The sequence below is a fragment of the Falco punctatus genome, assembly GCF_963210335.1.
Source record: "Falco punctatus genome assembly, chromosome: 1".
Lineage (NCBI taxonomy): Eukaryota > Metazoa > Chordata > Aves > Falconiformes > Falconidae > Falco > Falco punctatus.
In genome coordinates, this window is record NC_137580.1 from 14390371 (window position 1) to 14412447 (window position 22077).

The window sequence follows — 22077 nt, forward strand, 5'->3', positions numbered from 1 at the left end:
TACTTTATCCTCTAACGGAATAGAACACTATATAACCACTACTTCTCTGAAGAAAAAGTGGGGAAAAAAACGTTAAAACCTATGAGTTTCGCGTACAGAATTCTACTCACTTTCTGTGGAGAGCAGAGGCTCACCAAGAGCTGTGCTGGGTGCGAGCCTAATAAACGCACAAGCTTGTTTTACTGCAAAAGGTCACAAACTTGCCGTCTGCAGATAACATGCCCTTTGTGGCAGCATTCACTGAGCTTCCACAGTTTCCATTTGCATCCAGAGTTGGCTGAAAACTGGAATAGCCAGCATAAGGGATATTCCGGTATTTAAACATCTGCTTTAAACCTAAGCTCCCCTCCACCTCTAGAATCGACACTTCTCAGACAGTGATTGAAATTTTCTTTTCTAACCATTTCATTTTGGTATTTTGCTGCTTTCGGCTGAATTGCTCTCATGCCTAGTAGAAGATGACCTCTGCCTGGTTTGTCACTGCACAAAGCTTTTCAGCTGGTCCACAGTGCAGCACTGTTATTAAATTCTTATGATGCACAGAGAAGACACAGCCAGGAAGATCAGCTTATCAAGAGAAATGAAAGCACGGAGCACCTAAGTTACACTGAAGAACACGGACAAAGTCAAAATTAGTTGTTTGCAAAACTGACCCAGGTTAACCTGACCTGAAACAAAATATTTACATACAGATTTCCCCGAAAGTGTAAACATTTCTACAAAGTCTAAATTGCATACACAGCGCAAGACAAAAAGAATGGAAAAGTTCCCAAATCAGCATGGTTTATAGCCCGACTTCCCTATTTCTAAAGCAGTTAAAGAACTAGGTGCATACATAATATGAAAGAAAAACGCAATTATCAGAAAAAACTCCAACTGGAAAACACCTCTTTTATAACAATTAGTCTGTTTCCAGCTTTAACCATTTTGTGGTTAAAGCTATCTTCTCATCTTACTAATAAACTGTAGAGACAGGGCCAATGCATTCTGATTTGCCCACAGAGAACTCCAAGGAGAACTCTATAAAGAAGTTGGTAATTCTGTGTGAAGTACAAAGGCCCCAGCAGAACACAGACACCACTACTACCTATTCTGCAATGATTATTCATCATGGGCACCCAATGAGGCAAGAGGTGTGGAAGCAAAATTGTACTACCATGCCATTTAAGCCTAGAACATCCTGTATCTACGCCGTCAGACCAAACTAAGTTTGCAGAAGCAACCTAGATCCAGAATTCTTTTCCACCTTAAAGTGCTTCAGTAACATAAGATGCCCTATAATACATTAAGTGGGCAAAACTGCTTAAGAAGTCCATTCATAACTGCCAGGTCAAAAGTATGAGAGCTGCCAACTTTCCTGCACAGCAGGAGGTCCTGATGCCAAGACAGATGCACCTTCTTAACAGCAAAACAGAGTAGCAATACACATAACTAAGGAACAGAACTGGGATATGTAAACAAATGGGTGAAGAGTAGAAAGCACACTACAAGCAATCAGAAATCACATCTTACAACAAACACCAAGTATCAGCTAAACCTACAAGAAAAGCACCTCACCTATCAAACAACTTTGCATCTGACACACTAGCTGCATTCCACAAAAACAGCTCTCACTTTAGAAGTGTAATTTAGGTTAACAGCTATTTCTCCAAGTAGCCTGTGATCAGCACTTTGGGGGTAAAATAGAAAAATAAGGTTGCTAGAAATCACATCTGGCTAGTATTCCAAGACAAGTTTTGCCACTGATAGAAGCTTGATAAAAAGTGGAGAAAGACTTTGCATACCAGGTCATATCACTGTCATCATCATGAAAATAAATAAAAAAATAGTATTAAAGATACCTGTTTAGAGAACAGATTTTCATTTCTCACATACATTCATTCCAACACCAAGATGCTGTTTTGTCAATCCTATAGCAGGAAAGGCCTCAGAAAAACATCACAACATAGTCACCATCTCGTTGAATCAAAGTTCAATTTGCTCTAACACCGTAACAAATACATTTCTGTAATCTGTATCTATCTCCTACTCTTGTGGAAGTATCAACAAAATTCAGAGTGATATACTTATCTACAATATATAAAAGAATCATGTCACTTCTGTAAGCTGTAGTGCAGCAATATAGTGGCAGAGCATGAAACAGTAATCAAAGTCCTGAAAAATACACCATTGTCAGCATTGTACACTGGTACCAGTGTATTATAGCACCTCGGTTTAAAATAAATCAACCTAAGTGCCTGCTTTGGTAAGCACTTCGAATTCACTGTACATCAGCATTAGGGGGGGTAATGCACAAAGAAACAAATCAGAAAATGGGACTTGTAAATAACAATTCAATTAGCAGATTTATATTACTCATTTCCTAATAAACTTTCTAGCCGCACCTAGGCACAAACCCTCCCCTGCAGCCTTCCCCCCTTCATTTACATATCTGTGCAGGCCTGCTCTTTTTTCTTGCAAGCCCCTTTGCCCTTTCAATCATGAAGTATATTACTCCACTGTCAGAGCAAAGCAGTTCCTAACAACGGGGAGCCCAGCTGGGATAGGAAGAGGGCAGCAGGCTCAGGCATTAACATAATAATCCAACTGTGTTCCCCCAGGCCCTTAGGGCAGACAGCATATTAGGCAGGCCTCCTGCGCCGTCCAGGTGGAAGCCGCTGGATCACCTGCCCATCAACCTGTAGCAGTCGCCCCTGCCTCGGCCCACTGGCTCCTGCCAAGCCCGGGTGCCCAATTACCTTCCCACAGAAGACATGCTTCCCTTCTTCCACACCTGCTTAACCTACCTGCTGCACGTCCTTATTTACCATCTGAATGTGCCTTGCCTCACCATTTCCAGCCGACTCCTTGCCTTTCAACTTCTGGGAAGTCTAGGGTTTTTAACGGGACCTACTGCTGCTGCCAGCAGGAACCAGACCTTGAAACAAAATATCAAATACAAAGCACTGCTCTCCAGATGCAACTTTCAGCTCTACCTACCTTCCGGATTTTTCCCTGAGAGAAAGAGCGTGAAAAAAAAAAAAAAAAAAAAAAAAAGGCAGACATACATGCCCTTGCTATTTCTGTTCCATGCCATCCAAGGCAACCAGTTCAGGGCTGGCTTGCTTGTTCTTCCTGGGCTTGGCAAAGCTGGAGGATTTTCAGCTGCAAAGCGATTTCACAGCCTTTGGTACATGGCCTGCCACCGCGCAGGACACAGCTACTGATTAAGCAACAGAGCCCCTGACAAGGATTCAGCTGTACAAACACACAGACAAGAAACTTCCAAGAATTGCCATGTAATGCTGATTTCGGATGCAAGACTCGTGAAGCCTTCCAATTTAAAGAAAGCTTACTATTGTACTACTCTTCCCAACCTATATTTAATATCTAAGAAATACGCCCGGATTTCAAATGCTTTGGGTAGCAAGCAAACTGCAACTCAGAATACTAATTTGCACATCCCCTCTATTGAGCCCTTGAAATAAATAAAAATAAATAAATAATAATGGTCACATTTATTATGCAGTGTATTTCAATGTGGTTCTCTTACAAACCTTTTCATTTACAGTATATATGCTGCTTGTACAGAGTACAAGCTCAGGTACTTAACCAGAAAGAATAAACACACTTGACAGTAAAAGATACTATTTTCTTCACCTTATACAAGACAACCTCAAAGGCTACTAGGAATAAAGCCTTTGGTTCTAACAGAACTTTTAATTTAATTAAAAAATACATATTCTCTAATTTCCCTTAACAATGGAAGGCACAACAGAAATGCAATACAGTCTTATTAAAATAATGTTTTGCAGACTGTGCAAATCCAAATTTACTTTATCACTTGTGAAGCAAAATTTCCCTAACCTCATTAATTTTCATTTATCGAGCCCTCTCAAAGAAGGAAAAATTCAGAAGCAATTTCACATTTTATTTTAAATGCTTGGTTGTTATATTATCAGTATAAAGAAGTGTAATGCACAGTAATCCATGTCACAATAGTCTGCCTGAGGAAGAACACTTAAAATAATGCTAGCTATGTAATTTAAATATTTTAGAAAGCAACTGTTAAGGAAGTTCTACGTAATGGTAACAAAAACTACATATCATGAAAATCACGACACTTTTTTTAAAAATATGTTTATAAGCAATTAATTTTCACAGCATAGACATTCTGCCACCCTAGTTGTAATAACTTGTTAGCAGCACGCCCCTCTGAACTGGGAAGAGGGGTGCAGTTAAAATAGCCCCTTGCACTGAATTCATTCTAGGTCACGGGAAAAAACACTAGAATAACCTACAGGTTTACAAAACATTTTAATATAGCAGTCTTCTCACACAGCCATAAGCTCATGTATCTACTATGACCTGATCTAGACTTCTAGAATCTGCAATTTAGGTAAGAGCTTTTTCAACTATCTCATGATCCTCCCACCCATCTCCTTTGCCCCCCAAACCAGTTACCTTCCCATTGGTGATGTAAAAATTGAACAGCACTTGGAACATTAACTACAGCTTTTCTCCTTCAACACCTCTAAATATAAATTACTTTGGTTATCCATAAACCAGGAAAAGGAGTAACATTTTTGATTACAAGAGATTAGAGGAAAAAACCTTTGATCACTTGTAGTTTTCTAGAGATTTGTTCTAATTAATTTCCTTCCTTCTCCAAACTCAAGGTCAAAAACTCCACAAACTAAAGTAACAGCAAGTTGTACCAGACACACTTGGAAGACTACAAGATCAACAGCAAGAATTCTCTACCAAGAAATCAAGTATAATCAAGTCATCAAGTAGCTTTTGCTGTTAGGGGTGAATGCTTTGCGCTTACAGACACATTGCCAGCAGTGGCAGATGACAACAGAAAGCTGCAATGTTAGTTACATCCATCACTTTTCTTACGAATTCAAATGTTGTGAATGGAACACGTGAACAGAAGTAAACTTGTGAATGGAAATACAGATTTCTTTATTTCATGGCGTGATCTTTAGATCAGATCCATGTCCCAATTAAGTCAATAGGAAATTTATAAATTTGATTTTAAACAGCCCAAGGTCAGAACATTGCAACAGCTAAGTAAAAGGGAAGCTGTAGCTTAAGCTTCTGATACAGAATATGCTCAAGTTGTGATGGGCTGTTTAAAACAGTGAATGCCCCTGAAATTACTAAACATAAAAGCTGCCGTATGGAGGAAAATATATACATGTTGTTTAAAATGTATTTCATATGACAACATCACTATAAAAAAAAATTTCCTTGAAGTAATGAACAGTTAGGTCCGTGCTGATGATGTAATTTCCTTCACAATTTCTCCGTCAATTCAACTGCAATTTTCTTTTCTTTTGCAAGACTCACTCTTCCTGACTACCTATACAGCCCTTGCTCTTTGATAGCACCATTCCTATGATTTTATTCTTAAATGCCAGAGAAGAGTACATTAGTGCAACAGACAACGGTCATCTTCCATACATAGCTCTGCCAGCAGAACAAATATGAGCCTGTAATCCCCAGGTGCCTATCAGCCTTGGCTAGAAGGCTGCTCCCACAGATGCATAGGGAACAGTCTCTTTAGTTCCTATGTCTTTTCCTTTACAAAAGTTATTTCAAATTCATAAAGACTCTCTGGTAATGGAAGTAACCCAGAATGAAGCCATATTCATTAATATGCAATATTAACACCTTAATGTACTCAAATTTATTCAGCATGTTGTGGTGGGTTGACCTTGGCTGGATGCCAGGGTCCCACCAAAGCCACTCTATCATTCCCCTTCCTTAGCTGGCCAGGGGACAGAAAAACCTAACAAGAAGCTCACGGGCCAAGGTAAGGACAGGGAGAGATCATTCACCAGTTATTATCACAGACAAAACAGACTCAACTTAGGGAATTAATTTATTACCAAACAAATAAGTGTAGGATAATGAGAAATAAAACCAAATCTTAAAAACACCTTCTCCCCACATCTCCCTTTTTTCTGGGCTTAACTTCCCTCCTGATTTTCTCTCCCTCCTCCACCCCAGCAGTGCAGGGGAACAGGGTTACGGTGAGTCCATCCCATGCTGTCTCTGCCACTGCTTCCCCCTCGGGGCGGGGGTTCTTGCACTCTGCCCTGCCCCAGCCTGGGTTCCCTCCCACAGCAGGGAGCCCTCCACAAACTTCTCCAACACTAGCCCTTCCTGCATGCTAAAGTTCTCAAACGCTCCAGCATGGGTCCCTCACACAAGGTGTCATCCTTCAGGTACAGACTGCTCCAGTGTTTCACCAGCCCTGGCAGCAACTCTGCTCCAGCCTGGGCTCCTCTCTCCAGGTCCTGCCAGGAGCTGCTCCAGCGTCAGCTCCCCATGGGGTCACAGCCTCCTTTGGGCATCCATCTGCTCTAGCGCGGGGTGCTCCATGGGCTGCCGAGGGGTGTGTGTGTGGAATCTGCCCCCCGCGGGCACAGCCTGCCCCACCAGGGGCTGCACCGGCGGCTGCCGGGGGGGCGGAAACTGCTCCGGGCCTGGAGCCCCCCCGGCCTCCTCCTAAGCCCCAGCCTGGGGGCTGCAGTTGCTGCTCTCACAGAGTCTCACTACTCTTTCTGACTGCAGTCACTCAAGGTTTTTTTCCCCTATTCTTAAATACGTTATCCCAGGGGCACTACCACTGCCACTGATGGGCTCAGCCTTGGCCAGTTTCCATAGGGAAAGCTTCCAGCAGCTTCTCACAGAAGCCAGCCCTGTAGCCGCCGCCCCCCCCCCCCCCCCCCCCCCCCCCGAAAGCCTTGCCATGCAAACCCAATACACTTGGATAACATATTTACACCTACTCCCAAGTCTACTCAATTGCTCTAAAGCCTGTTTTTCCTTAAGTCCAAATAAGGAATCATTTTATAGGTCCCCAAGACATTTTGTGGTACAGAAAAGAAATGTGCTACATGAACAAGAAACTGGGGGACAATCTAACTGCAGAAATCAGTAATTTTGCCAGTTCCAAACTTTAATTACTGGTTTAATAACCACTAGTGTCTCATAACTTCATCCCTCAGCATAAAAAGTAGCTGGCATCAGCCAGGGAGAAGTAGGTCTGCAGTGCTTTTCTCTGCTCCTGCACTGCATTTGAATCTCCCACATTCAGATCCAGTCACTTTTTTTTTTACTTAAACTGGAGAGGTGGTACTAGTGATCAAAATTTATATGTATGTTTTACCAGCCTGTAAACAAAAAGAGGGATGGGAGTGCTTCTACTAATATACACTAATGTAATATTTGCAGACAACGTCATGTCCTCACTTGTCGACAGTAACTGTGGCTTCTTAGTTTCCAAGAGCTTTAGGCAGATAACAAAAGAGAATAAAATGAAAGGCATTTCTGTCTCAGGTATGTTGCAAATCCACCCTGGTAGGGCTCTCCCAAAACCTCAGCTACAGATTCAACACCTTTATGGGAAGCACCTTGCTGCCTGCGTAAGGTAACTCAAAAAAAAGATCACACTGGCCTCTGCAGACATGACCTCGTGGACACTTGGATTTTACCTATTCTAGTGCTGACTGTGACCTTCAACAGAGCAGTGCAGACAACCAAAACTGCTGCAATGCCTCCCAAAGGAGCAACTGAGAAAGAAAAGTAAGAAAATAAACAGCCCACAAAGGTTGTGCAAAACAGAATCCAAGTGTTATGAAGAGTTGGTTTCTTCATATCAGGATAGCCAGCCAGAATCTTTTGAGCAGCATGTGGCTCCCAAGCAGTCACAGTGAGGCCCCATGCACCTGGATTACGGCACATGAATGGCAACAAATGATCCAAAATCCAGAGTGCCTACATCCATAGGGAAACGGCTGCTTCCTGCCTGTGAACCATTCCTACACAGCTCCTCCCTCCTTTGTGTCCCTGAGAAGCAGAGTACCTGTCCCTATCCTATAAGAATTTTAATGGGGTACATAATATTAATGATTGGCTATACCCACTAACAGCCATAGGGCCTGAAAGGTTAAATAACCCTGCACCATCAGAAAACTCTGCCCTCAAATTTCTGTAGATGCTGGTATTTATTTTTTTTAAACACCCCTTTGGGTGTAGAGCAAGACTGATGACTTATGCAAGTGAACAGGAATAGGGACAACAGAGTAGCAATCATGGCCATGTTGGAAGATGCACACAGCAGGCGTACCTGTGTCAAAAGTGAAAATGTAAAAATGCAATACACATTGAGGCAAGTCAGGTTTGGGGGCTTCTTGCTCAAATAAAATATTTTGAGGAGAGACTGTTGAGACTGAAACAGGTAAAATCAATTCAGTCCTTTAAATCACTTCAGGGATCTTTTCCGCACTCACTACTCAAAATTAAGTCTCTTAAAATTGTTAAACCCATGTAATATAGGCAATAAAGTACAAACACATTCAGTGTGACCAGAAAAATCAGAGTCTCCCACTCACACACAGTGTGGATTTACCACATTTTAATTTTTTTTTTCAGTATTTACCACATATTAATGTTATATCATGTTAAAGAAAGTGAAACTCTAGCAGTAGTAACAAACAACGGGTATCTCCAATAACTACAGCTGACTATTCAAAAGCTAGGAAAAACTGTTCGAAGTCTTCAGTCCTACAGTGCAGACATTGTCATCATTTAGTAAAATAGACATTCCACTTACAACCTTGATATTTTCACCTGAGGACAAAAAAGCACAGAAGGCTGCAATCAGGTTCTCTCTCTCTCTCTCTCTCTCCAGGTGCCACTCATTCTAAAAGCACTACAAGAATTCAGAGACAGCACCTACAATCTTGGTTTGTTATTTCAGAGTATATAATACAAACAAACATTGATCACTGAAAATATTAATTAGCATTTCATTAGAAATATCACTACAGGAAAAAGCAGTGATGTGCAGACATCCTGCCTCTGGGATTAGATTCTAATTCATTTTAGATTAGGAAGCAATGAACTAAACCCACTACCCTGACAAGTTAACTAATCTTACTGACACAGTTCTGGATAGGAATAACACCAGCCCTAAGTATGGCACAGTAAACAAAAAGAAATGATGCTAACATCTGACATTTACAAATGACCATGATAAAAAGTATCTGGAAGGGTTACATAAATTTGCTACTATGAGAGTATTGCATTTTGGTTTCTTTTTTTAAACTAACATGTTTTATATGTAACAGCACCAAAAAGAACAAATAGTTATTACGGACAGGGCTGTACTGGCAAGAAAATTTAACCAACAAAAGGGTTAATTAGGGATACAAATTTTCTCAGACTGTTAATAATGGGAATGACACATAGTATGTGCCCATAAGTAATTCTCAGGTATCTTTGATCTTCAGCCCCAAGTGATTACTATTGCCTACCATACCCTGGCCTCTGGGACTCTCTCAGAACCAGACATCTGGCTACTTTGTTGTTTTAGACTAATCTCATCCCATGAGAGCTCAAGAAATGACACCAGGCAAGGAGGGTCCTGGCAAGGGAAAAAACATTACAGTATCAGCAGATTTTTGAGTGGACTAGGGTATCAAATTGTCTTCAGATTTCTATAGGGATCCTGTGGCTTCTCCACTCTCCAGGTCCGCTTTCACACACAACACCAGAATGCACATGATCCTGTTTTAAGGAACTGTTAATCTCTTTGGAGAAGCTAATGAATGATAATCCAGGAAAGAACATGTAACAAAGGCAAAGAGAAGTAAAAAAACCTGCAAGTAATGGGTGGATTTAATGAAGATTCTATTGAAAGGTCAACACACGGCATGATCAAACAATGTTTTTAAAAGCCTGCCAAAAAATTACTCCAACATCCACTCTATTTTTGACTAATTCACTGGTTTTAGCTGCCAGCAGTGTTATTCCTAAAGTATGACCTTCTGACAACTGGAACAGATTCAGCCGAGTGCCTGAGTGGCTGCTCTGGGCTTAGAGACAGGGCAGTTCACAATACACTGAACCCACAGGGGTGAGATGGGCTGCAAAGACAGAGAAAGAAAGGTTTGAATTCTGAGGCCAGGCTCTTCTACAATCAGAGGCTACCTGGGTTTTGCCACAAACTCGGATCCATCAGATTCCCATCCTCCCCAAATCATAATAGGTTACGTCTGATGTGATGCTGGACAAGCACTGTTGCAAGCAGTCCTGCAGAAGGCACTTTTCCTATACTGGTGCTCCTGTATCCTTCCTACAGTAGGGCCCCTATAGCCTAAGTGTTCTCAGTGCATGCTTATTGCCTGCACTTGGCAACTGAAAGAACCAGGGCACTTGGAAAGAAATAAACATCTCCCATGGATTTTTCTGAGGGAAGTAAGTACAGCCATACTATGAACTTTATCCCAGCCACGCAGCATCATTTTTAAAACCCCGGGGTGGCACATAACGATAAGGACAAGAGTACTTCTGTGCGGGTATCCTTTTTGTTTCCAATTAACCACCACACCTTTTCTTCCCCTCCATTGGCAAGAGCAAGTTAAAAAGAATGGACACTAAATAAATTCAGATTCTAATACTTTTCTAAAGGCAGGGCTATATGATTTAACTTTGCTTCATTTCAGGGTATTTTCAAAGCATTCAGAACAGAGCTTTGGAGAAACCTCCGAATAATCTGCCATATCACATCAGCTCCCAAAAAATCCAATTTGCTGCTAAAACCTTTAAAAAGGTGCTACAGACAGAAGCAGTTTGAAAATAGTGCACTGAACTTTACTAGAGATCATGCTGTTACCCAGCATCCTACTTTCTTAAAAGTTACTCCAAATGTATTTTAGCTGTTTCCTAATGGACGGTAACAGATCAAGAAGAAAAAAAACCCAAAAAAACACAAACAACTGTGCTTCACCTAGCTTTAGTTACATCATATCAACAGTAAAATAACACTCCTGAACAATTCAACATACTTCTGAGATATTCAGAAAGTTGTTATGCAATTTTTTTCTGAATATGAATCAAATTCTCCTTTGCTTTCTCACCAAGCAGCTATGTTGTTAGAGTGAATGTGGCTTAGTCTGAATAATTAAACTTCAAAATACCAGCAGCACCAGAACAATATAAACTGTTTTGTGTGCTCTCTATATACAATACATGCTCAACAAATGTCTCTCTTAAAAGCTTTGGTATGATATCAGTCTGTTATAGATTAATTGATGACTTCTGTGACTGCTGCAGCTTGCAAACAGAAACAAGTCATAAAATATTCCATACCACCACACTAAAAACTCGTATTGTATTTATTAATACATCATCTACTGCAGAACAATCCAGACTGCAGTGTAATAAGAAAAACACTGTAAGTTAGAACAGATCAAACTAATATGTTTTAAAAATAGCATGTGACTGTATTAGTGGAGATAACATTAACACAAGTAACACCAAAAAAGAAAGTAAAGGCTATCAGGAATTTTAATTTTGGCATTTTATGCACTGTAGATGATTCATTATACACCCTCTTCTTTTCACTTGCCACAAAATTTGAATAGTACATCCCACACCTTCCCCCCTACTCCTTTTAAATCAATAACAAATACTCCACATATGAACATGTAAGAACCACTTCACAAAATCCACAGGAAATTATAGAATGGTTTGGGTTGGAAGGGACCTTAAAGATGATCTAGTTTCAACCCCCTGCCATGGGCAGGGACACCTTCCACCAGCCCAGGTTGCTCCCAGCCCCATCCCTGCTCTGGGCAACCTGTGCCAGTGCCTCACCACCCTCACAGCAAAGAATTTCTTCCTAATATCCAATCTAGATCTACCCTCTTTCATTTCAAAACTATTACCCCTCATCCTATCACAACAGGCCCTACTAAGATGTCTGTCCCCAATAAACAGTTAGTCAATAAAGCAAACAAACCCCATGTTAATTCTTCATATTAAAGACAGAAAAAATACAGAGGATATAGATATAGGTTCTAACAAACATTTCTCACAGTGTCTAAAAGCCTGGTTTTATAGGATTATCTGGAATATTACAGTTACAGCTTGGACATATGCATTACAGACATTTTCAAAGCCATATGCCATCACCAGGACTCCAACAGCAAATAAGCAAATGCTTCAGAACATAAACACTCCTCCGTTTAAGTATAGATTTCTGTTCTGTGGGTATCCAAACATTGGTAGCTGATGCCGCCTTGCATTATCTACTCCAAAATTACAGCTATTCAGTGAGGTTTTCTAACACTAAATAAAACTCCCCGCATCCATTCTCTTAAACTCAACAGCTGGAAGAAGTGAGCACTGTAGCCATGACAGGAATGCCAACATATATTTAGAAAGGTAAATCAAGTATGAAAACAAACTCCAGAGAAAAAAGGTCTTCAAACAAAATCCATGTTAACACATCTCCTAATTTGGAAATGGAACGGAGTAGCTCCCATTTATCTGTCATTACAGTAGAACAGAGAGAGGAAAAGCCATTTTGGATATTAGCACCACCACCTTGAACAATATCTGGAACTCCTCCACGAACCTAGTCAGTTTATATCATAAAGAGTTAATGAGCAATATTTTAACTTACATATAGTTCAAGCATTGATCTCACTGCAGAACCATTAATCCTGCCAAAGTACTAAATTCTAAATAGGGCTTCCGATTCCAACATATATTTGAAAGGCTGTATAATACAACTATAACATCTTTCTTCTTTCCTAATCTAAGACATTTAACAGCATGGCTCTATAGTTCACTGCTGACTGTATGTATAATATGCAGTTCTTCATGATTTAGATATTTTATTTCTGTATGTATGAACAAACCTAGGAAAAATCATCCATAAACTACTTTGATTAAATTCTCCTGGGTTTTGGAGGCTGTCTTTACCTCCAATAAAGGCTGGAGGAAACAGGCTTCTGAATGCAGATGGAAGAATGCATTTCCTCCACTGCACAAAGCTCTGTTTCTTACCTTGCAATTAAACAGCACGTCAGCTAATAAAATGATTTTATACTCCTCTAATATCTGCATAAGGAGAAAGCAGAGGGAAAACCTAGTGATGTTTCCTGATGAACACACTTCCTAAAAAAAAAAAATAAGTATGATCACTCTTAGTTTCAAGAGAATGGCATACACTTAACCCACAAATAAAGCTCTGTCTATAGAAGCATTTAAAGCAGGGGTCCTCAAACTACGACCTGCGGGCCAGATACAGCCCCCCAGGGTCCTCAATCCGGCCCCCGGTATTTACAGAACCCCACCACCACCCCCTCCCTGCCGGCGGTTGGGGGGGGGGAACCAAGCAGCCGCAGATGACTGCCTACCACTTCATCCGCACACCAGCCCCCTGTTTAAAATGTTTGAGGACCCCTGATTTATAGTATGAACAACACTTTTCTTCGCTTTTCTATTTCAAATTTACATGCACAATTTATTTGAAACAAAGACTATATTCTCAAAAAGACAGTAATTAATGTACAGTAGACATTGTACATACTACTTAGCACTTCATGTCAACTGCACACTTTTGCATAAGGACACCAGCTAAGGCCAATTACTGCTTCTGGAAGCCATGTACTACAAATCACATAGACCCAATTTTCATTTGTGACTCTTTCCTACACTTACCCAGTCCATTGCTTTGATTTCAACAGAAGAATATCTGATTTTCACTAGGATGAAGGAGAAGAATCATGCCCAAGTTTCCAGGTACTCTCACTAGCAGCACAGGTGTTCTTTTGCTGGTGGCAGCTGGCATGTGCTAATTAGCAGGAAAACCAAATTCAACTATTTCCAGTTTTGTAAAAACATCTAAGGCTCAGAATAAAGTCTCAGCATACTACAATATGCTCTAAAGGAAAAAATAACCTGAGAAAATGAAATTTTCCATTGTTTGCCTCACACAATTTATAAAGAATTTGAAGCCTGAAAGACATAAAGTCTCCATAAAATCTGCTTGTATGGCACATCTGCATCGGGTTGCAAAAAATTATTAGAGGGTACAAAAAGACACTCTTGCCTCCCACCACTCACAAAACAAAGCAAAACAAAAAAAAAATAAAAACACAAGAGCTGATGCAGAAACCATGAGCATAGCCTGCTGGAAGTGTTGCTAAATGAGCCATCTGCCTCACAAGATACTGTATGATAAGTTAGCTTAACAAGCAATTTGCCTGAGTAAAATAATCTCTTGAAAGCACTGACTGCTACTAAGACCAGGCAGTCTGGGAAACAGAAGACTACTGCAGATTTCACTGTGGTTTTGTATTAGCAAGAAAGACTACAAACAACATGCTGGAACTGGCTGATGATTTGAAAGAGGAGGGAAATGAAAGTCAGTGTGATCACTTAAGAGAGAAGACAAGATACTTACACAGTGGGCACAGTGACTTATGTTATGCAAAAATACCAGAGGGGGGAAGAGCTGGGAAGGTAGTAAGCATAACTATACTGCTAAGACAACGACAAAGAAATTTTACACATTCTAAAGACAGAAATGCACATCTGAATCCTGTTAACAACTCAGCGCTAAACTGTCAAACTCAAAGTACCTGGGTTATAAAATGTCATTACATTCCAGGATTTCCCACTTACATAACAAAGTAAATCAGAATTAATGCAGAGGCTACTGTTTTGAATTTATATACATCTAAAACGAGAGAAAATTGTTACCTATAAAATTCAACTAATTTCAATGTAATACTCTAAAGAAAATAGAAAAGAAAGGTTGCAGAGTAGGTATTTTGTTATTTGCAGAAGATAACTACTCTTGAGTTTTATCTGCTAGGAGTATTTGGGAAGTTCGAAAACCTAGATGTAACAACATAGGCATTTGTGACTCAAGGGGTCATGAGAGCGGCCCCCTTATGAAGCAGAGATGCCTTGGAGTGACTCATTTTCAGAAGTATTTGAGGACAGCACTTTACAATACTGCCTGTTTTTCTGGGTATTCCATACTTACAAATAATATCTATTGTTCTGAGCTTCTCAGATCATAAATTGCAGAGAATCAAGTCATGCAGAAGTCATCAACATAGGTGGTATGAATAGCAAAAATGTCCTAGTATCATAGGTCACAGACATTTGTGACTACGCTTAGAAATAGAAATGCCTCACAACTGTACAAAAGAGATTGCACTGCTCATTGAAGAGAAAATGTGTAAAAGAGGCCATTGACTAAATTATTGAAATATACGCCTTAGAGAACATAACCTATATAGAAAGTCTCACTCAATACAGATATTCTGGACCATTTGGATAATGAAAGTACAGCAAGTATTTCTGGGATAACACATATGATATTAACATTACAGAAAAAAAAAGTCATAGGATGTATTTTCTAAATTGCATGTTCACATGCCATTTTAAAACAGAAGCATAAAACATATCCATAGATCAAAACTGAGATTTTATGCCCAACTTTAATGTTGTCATTTCTTGAATTACAGGTAACTTATCAATACAGCTTATGCTTCCTCTTCTCATAGGACTTTTAAGAAATCATATACATTGAGTGTATGAAGTTTCCCTAAAAACATGTTCATTTTGAAACAAACTACTTTGCTTAAGTAGAATAAAAAAACCTGACAGCCATTCTTAGAGCTGACTTTCTCTAGTTCCAGTTATAGAATTTTCTTACTGTTGTATCAGTTCATATTTTTTATATTTTCAAAGAAATTAAAATATCACTTGCCAGAAATGCCTACGTATTTGCTATTTGTAGTTGTAACTCAGGAAACAAATGCACATTTTAACAAACATCACTTCTTAAAGTAGATGGAAGCATTAAGAAAACAAACCCCCAAAACCTTAAGTTTTACTTAGAAATGGCATGAAAACAGGACTAAACAGACTCTTCTGAATAAAATCACAACAGCTGAAACTTTCCTGTAAATGTAATAACCTTCATGACAGTGAAAGCACAAATATGAAAGGATTTGGTTTTGCCAGTGCTTGTTTTAATACTCTACTTTGAAATGCAGTACATAACTGGCAAATCTCAACGCTTCTACAAGCAGATTGAGCACTGTAAACTCTGTGAACAAGCAAGTGCTGTCACTGGCAGAGACATTTGCAAAACCATTCCCAAAACGCAAGCACAGAGTTCAGACTCTCTACTATTGAGCACATTTCTACTGCTCATTGGTACCGCTGAAATGCATGTATGCACACATGCAAAGTCCAGTAAAATGTAAAAAGTCTGTTGAATAAACAGACAAATAAATATCCATTTCTGCTGACAGGATAATAGTCTAGGTCACTAAAAACCTTAGTTCCACTTACGCTTTTCTGCCCCATTTCCCTTCAAAATTTGTTTCTGGTTTATGTGAACTATCAACAAACAGGGACAGAGACGCAACATCACTGCACACACATGTGCTTTGATTAATTCATTAGGGACTGAAGATCATTCAGGTTTACTAAATTACATTTCTATAAAAGGATTATTGTTATTAACTAAGAAAGGGATTATCTGTATCCTATGACAAAAACTGACACAGCTGAAAAGCTAGGATTTTTTTCTAAAAGTCTTTACAGCATTACAAAAGAAAAAGAGGGGTTTTTTTTCCATCTAAAGGTTGAAATAAAGCCACAATAGATAGCAATAATCACAATGATTCTCATCTTCTGTATCTGGATTAGAGGCTGTAAACTCCCCATCAATAATGCGAAAACCTCAGTGAATGTTTCATGCCCTAGTATTATGTCTGAGAAATAACTTTTCAGACTCCATTATGTCCGCCATGAACTTGATCTTTCACCTCTAGTGAAAATCCTCTTATAACTATAATTCTAAAGTTAATGATGAGAGATTTCATTTGCTTTCCAAGCACAGATAAAACCTTTTTGAAATACACTCTCACTGCCATGACCTTGGTCTATGACTTAAGAGTTCACCACATGTAATAATTTACTTTGCCCCATGGGGCTCATTGAAATTTCTTTTTAAAAGGTTTTGGATATGCAGTTGGAGCTGAAACACTCACACAGTATGTATCGAAGTATAGATCCCTGTATACATTACAGATATTTTGCAACAATATTAACAAAGAAAATTAACTTAGATCATTACAAAATACTACAACAAAAAGATCTAGCTAAGCAAAGTCATCCACACACTAGAAATTCAACATTTTGGGTATCTTGCTGCAATAATCCACAATATCTGCTAGAACAGGGAGTTTCAAAAGTTCGTGGAAGTAGTAGCATATGTAAATTGGCAAAGTAATTCAGGAAATATACTGTGTTGCTCTGGACTTACCAACTGAAACACAATTCAGTTCAAGCACACTAATATTCTCTTTAGTTTATGTGCCATATAATTACCAGAATTGCTGCATTAGACTACACCTAGTTAGTTTATGGCTGTTGACATTGCTGATAAATACACTACCTGCTTTGTTTGCTCATGTACTTCTTACTAAACAACCCTTTATCATTAAAAATAGATTAAGTCAGAACTACTGTATCCAACTCAATATATGACAAGGTGTTTGTTCCCTTGAATCTTAGGGAAAATTCCTTCAGAAACGTTATTTACCTTAAATTCAAGCACTGCCTTGCAGCCCTAGTCAAAAAGTACATAGCTACTGCCTCAGAGTGTTAAGTGCACATCAACCAATGATAACATACTGCCAAGAGTGACCGTGGCTCCTACCAGTTCCCACATCAACATTGCTTTACGCTGTCTCACAGAGCCGCCAGGCAGTTGGTGCCAACTCCCTGGGGATGCTTACAAGGGCCCCAGGCAGGGCAGGATTCTGAGAGGCAAGCAGTGCAGACCTTCAGAAGTTAAGGTGAGGGTGGCAAGAGGACCCACAACACCAGCAAAGCAAACAATCTGGAAATGCAGCTTATGGTGGGGATGTATTTAGTTGTAAAACTTCTCCCCACCACACAGATGGATAACCAGGCGCTGTTGTGCTTTCAGGGCACCCACAGTAGAGCGAACGCACTAACGAATTCTCCTTTGCAAGCCTCCTGCCCCTCAAATTTTCTTGAGCACTACCACCTTCTCATAGGGACTTCCCATGTGAATACAGGAGTTTAAGCCTCTGCTACAGGTATTCCAAGGGGTGCCGTTTCCCCTCTATCCTTGATAATTTAGAAGTAGCAGGAGAAGTAGCAGATTTCAGACAGAAAAGGCCACAGGCACAAGGGAATGCCTGTAAAAATCCTAGCTGAGCAGGAAGGCACCCAGCTGTGGGGACTGCATGTCTGAAAAAGGGTTCCCAGGAGGCATGCGGCTTTTCTTCAGCATGTCCAGAAACAGTTTACCAGCAGTATGCTGTTTTCAGATCTTGTCATAGGGCAAATATTTTCCAGAAACTGGAGCCTAAATAATCCTTTGAAATCAGAGAAAATTTGCTGCTCTACTGCTCTCCCATTTTTTGCCAAATGCTCTAACAAATGAACAAAAAGTAAAAAAAAAAAAAAAAAAAAAAAAAGAATACTACAAACTGGGAAACACTTCTAAAATATTCTATCTTCTCATAAGATTTCTATAAAAACATTTTAAATAAATATGGGCTTGTTTATTCTTATTTATATAAAGGAATCTAGAAATTTGTTCTGCCTCTTCACACAAATGAGGTTTTCCTCATAGAATGCAAAACACGTTTTCTTAACATGCATTGAATATAATCATTTGACAAACAATTCAGAAGACAAAAACCTTCACAATGTTCTCTCATAATCATAATGATGAAAAAAGGACAATAAAGTCAATTTAATTTTCTTGAAAAAGAATTAAAGACAATAGTAATTTTAACTGAAATACCTGCCTCATGTTTTACAGTTATGATTTCCACAAATCAGGACTTTGTATTGCACACCCAAAAACAGAGCTAAAGAAAATAAATTATAGAACTATTAACGTTGCAAGCCTGATAGTTTTCTTTCCTACATCAGTAGCCACTAAGCAGATATAGTCACACCAGACAAAAATGTGCTTGGATAGAAAAAAAAAAAAAACTTTACCAAGTGAAATACTCTGAAGCTTTGATTTTAACACACAAAGGACAAATTTAAGAAAGGAGAAACAAGGTAACATTATCTCTTTACAAGCCAGTGTTCAGAACTGGCACATTTCAAGAACAGTAATGCTATCCTTGAGTAAATCCACCGAAGACACTCCTAAAGGGCATTTTGTATTCTCAATAGACATGTTTAATTTTGATTTCTCTGCAGTGAGCTGCCAACAGTCAAACGTATAAAGTATTCTTCAGATATCAAAATGTTAGCAATGCTTTACACATCATCATTCCAAATGTTCTTTTTAGAAATAAATACTGAATTAATTCCATTTTTGACAATCAATATTGTTGCATATTATCTTTTGCTGGTTTTATAAAATACATGTTTTCACTCCTAGTCACAATGCAGGGCCCACCAACAGCCATGCTAAACCATTTGGAGCAGTATCCCTTTGTGCAAGGGGTCCACAGAGACAGGTGAACACATGAACAGATGTCAAAGGAACCATCTTTATTGTTCATGGTAGAAAATAAACTGCCTACAAGCAGCGGACAAAGCTGAATAGTTTCCATTCTGCTGATTTAACACCAATCTTAACATATGCAATGATTATTGCATAATCATTCTGTTACTATTAAAATTAACATTAAATTAGCATTTGCTTTGTAAGCAAACAGGTGAGGGACAGCAGAACCAGAACTGTGTTTCACTGGGTTTCGGTGCCAGTAGACAAATAACTACACTGCTCTGCCAAAATCAAGCCATTAGAAAACAGCCCTTACACAGCTGAACACTGGCATCGTGCAGGCATTCAATGGAATGAAGACTGCATAAAACACTCCACTGCAAACAAACCACTTGTAACTTTTTGAAGCTGTCACCTTCAGAATAATATTTCCAGTCTCCACTGCTCTCCAAAAGATAGCCTTTCTTTTCAAAGACTGAGGTAGAGAGACTGGGTAACACCTCCCTCGCTAGTAAAATATCTGCATTCTCTCTTTCAAACAGCTGTAAAGATTAAACATCAGAGTACAGTAGCTGAATTTTAGTGGGGCAGTAGACTCCACTCTCCACAAATATTTTAATAGAAGTATTAATGATTTGTTCAAATAGTTTAAAAAAATGCATGCTTTGCATATGCAATGCATTTCATACAGCACTCCCTGCTAAATAAAGGAAGCTCTTGCACACTATAGTTTTACACTGAATTAACCTGCAGACCAAGACAAATACAAAACCACCTTGCTTTAAACGGCCACTTTTGCAAGCATGAGAGCAAGAGTTCTCTTCTGTCCTGGCTTCTTTATGCCACAAACAGCTTTCAGAGTCACTGAACATCCCACAGCAGACAAAAAACTGATGTCTCCAGCCAAGCACTGTAGAATAGCAACAGCAAAGCCTGTGAGAACACTCTGGTTACAAAGTCAGATCTAAGACAGTGGGCAAACATAGCTGTAAAAAGGCTGTAACAAGGCTACAATGATTTCAGGTAGATTCCAGCCACAGCCCAAGTAGTTTAGCATAATTTAAACTGGCAATTTTACAACATTCTAGATTATGGCAGAGCTGCTGCTACAAGCACCCCAGATTTGGGAAAGCTAAACATGCACAGAACCGCAAGTTCTGGATCATACATCTTAACAGTACATAAAGTTGTGCAGTTAAAGAGGTTAGGGCAGTGCAAGAACATAAATTAAATCTCTTACACTCCAACAAGTGCAGGAGAGTGGCTTTTTCCCTGGATACCGTATGAGCCGTAAGAAAGACCCTGAGTTAGAGGTACTGTAAACCAGGTGATTCAAAGATTTTACTTCATCCAAGTCAACTCAACCTCAACACCTTAGGTTAGTAAATCAGCTGCTTTTCAAAGGTCTTGGGAGAATCTGAAACTTCATACAAGCCAAGTAAGGAATCTGGAGGTGAAGTGTTCAAATACAGGGACTTAGAAGCCTCACTGTTTGCCTGAACTTGCTCCTATATAACTAAAAGCAGAGATTAATGCCTTTGAAAATCCCTTCCATTCTAAACAGTTTTAGTAGTGAATCTGTATTAGAACTGGTAGTGATAAATGAAAGCAGAACAGTGAGAGAGGGAAGAAGCCCAGAAGATTCCACAATTGCTTTTGGTTATAGAAGACTTGAGAAGACAATAAGGAACTCTAGAGATATCTAATGGAGCTGCGTGACTGGGACACATTATAGTGATGAAATTCATATTGTAAGTAATAATTTGGGCTACTCCTATGCATTGATGGATATAAAATGCACTCACCACTCAGGGAAGGAAAAAACCCTAAGTATCAATAAATACTTCAATAAAAACCATCTGCTCCAAGCACAGTAATGATAGAAGAAAAGTAAACTCTTAGGATACATAAAAAATTAGACTGTAATACTAGAATAGAGTGGGTGAATTTAATAGCACAACAGCTCCTATGTACATACAAGGCTTATGCTGACACAGTTAATTCTTTATATTTGTACATGTGAAGTACAGATATCTTCCCTAAATCTGTCCTCTGACACCCACATACATTTCCCAGAGACTTCAGTGCTGTATGTAATGGTAGAATTAGTTACAATTTCATTTAGAACTGTTTAATCTGTGTAGGCAGACAAAATTTATTGCTTAGGAAATAAAAACACATTTTCATTATAGGTTTTTCCTTTTACAGTATCAAATTTAAAAACAATAGAATGAAATTACTTACCCTTCCATAAACAAACCTAAAAATATGTATATTTTAAATGCAATTTGGAATTCAAATTTTAGACAATACTACTGTAAAATTGTACTTATTTTTAGAGAAGAAAAAACTGTATTATAGTAGACAACTACACATCATGACACATACAGTTTTTTTAAAGACCTTAAACGATTTTGTTTCATAATGTTCATGTGTTACCTTCCAAGGGTAAATACTCTTGGTACACTAGTGCATCAGTGTATGAATCTCAAACCATTAGAGCTTGTACTTCTTTTTATTCATTTTATTTTGTTTGTAAAAAGGTTCATGTACATGTATACACAGTTCAAAGAACTTCAGGTATTTTTAGATAAATCAATATCTTTCCTGTGACTTTACGGTAGTGTTAGGGTTCACTTTTTTGTTTTTACTTAAAAAAAAAAAAAACAAAAAACAGCCAAAATCAAAAAAACACCACTCACAAATGGAATTTTCCAGTGATCATTTCTCAGCGAGTATGCATATGCCCTTTG

General features: G+C 39.0%; 1 protein-coding gene across 21 annotated transcripts in view; it reads right to left on the reverse strand.

The window, feature by feature from the left end:
• SLC10A7 (solute carrier family 10 member 7) overlaps positions 1-22077 on the reverse strand; it is a 155013-nt gene that overhangs the window by 112066 nt on the left and 20870 nt on the right. Inside the window, exon 6 of one of the 21 annotated variants that reach the window (XM_080373744.1) lies at positions 6510-8625. The exons of 18 other annotated variants lie outside the window; for them this stretch is intronic. In XM_080373744.1, coding sequence (XP_080229870.1) covers positions 8622-8625 — 4 coding nt within the window. In that variant the 3' untranslated portion in view covers positions 6510-8621. Of the gene's footprint in view, positions 1-6509; positions 20235-22077 lie in introns of those variants that run through there. 2 more of the 21 variants (XM_080373742.1, XM_080373741.1) reach the window with 2 other exon arrangements.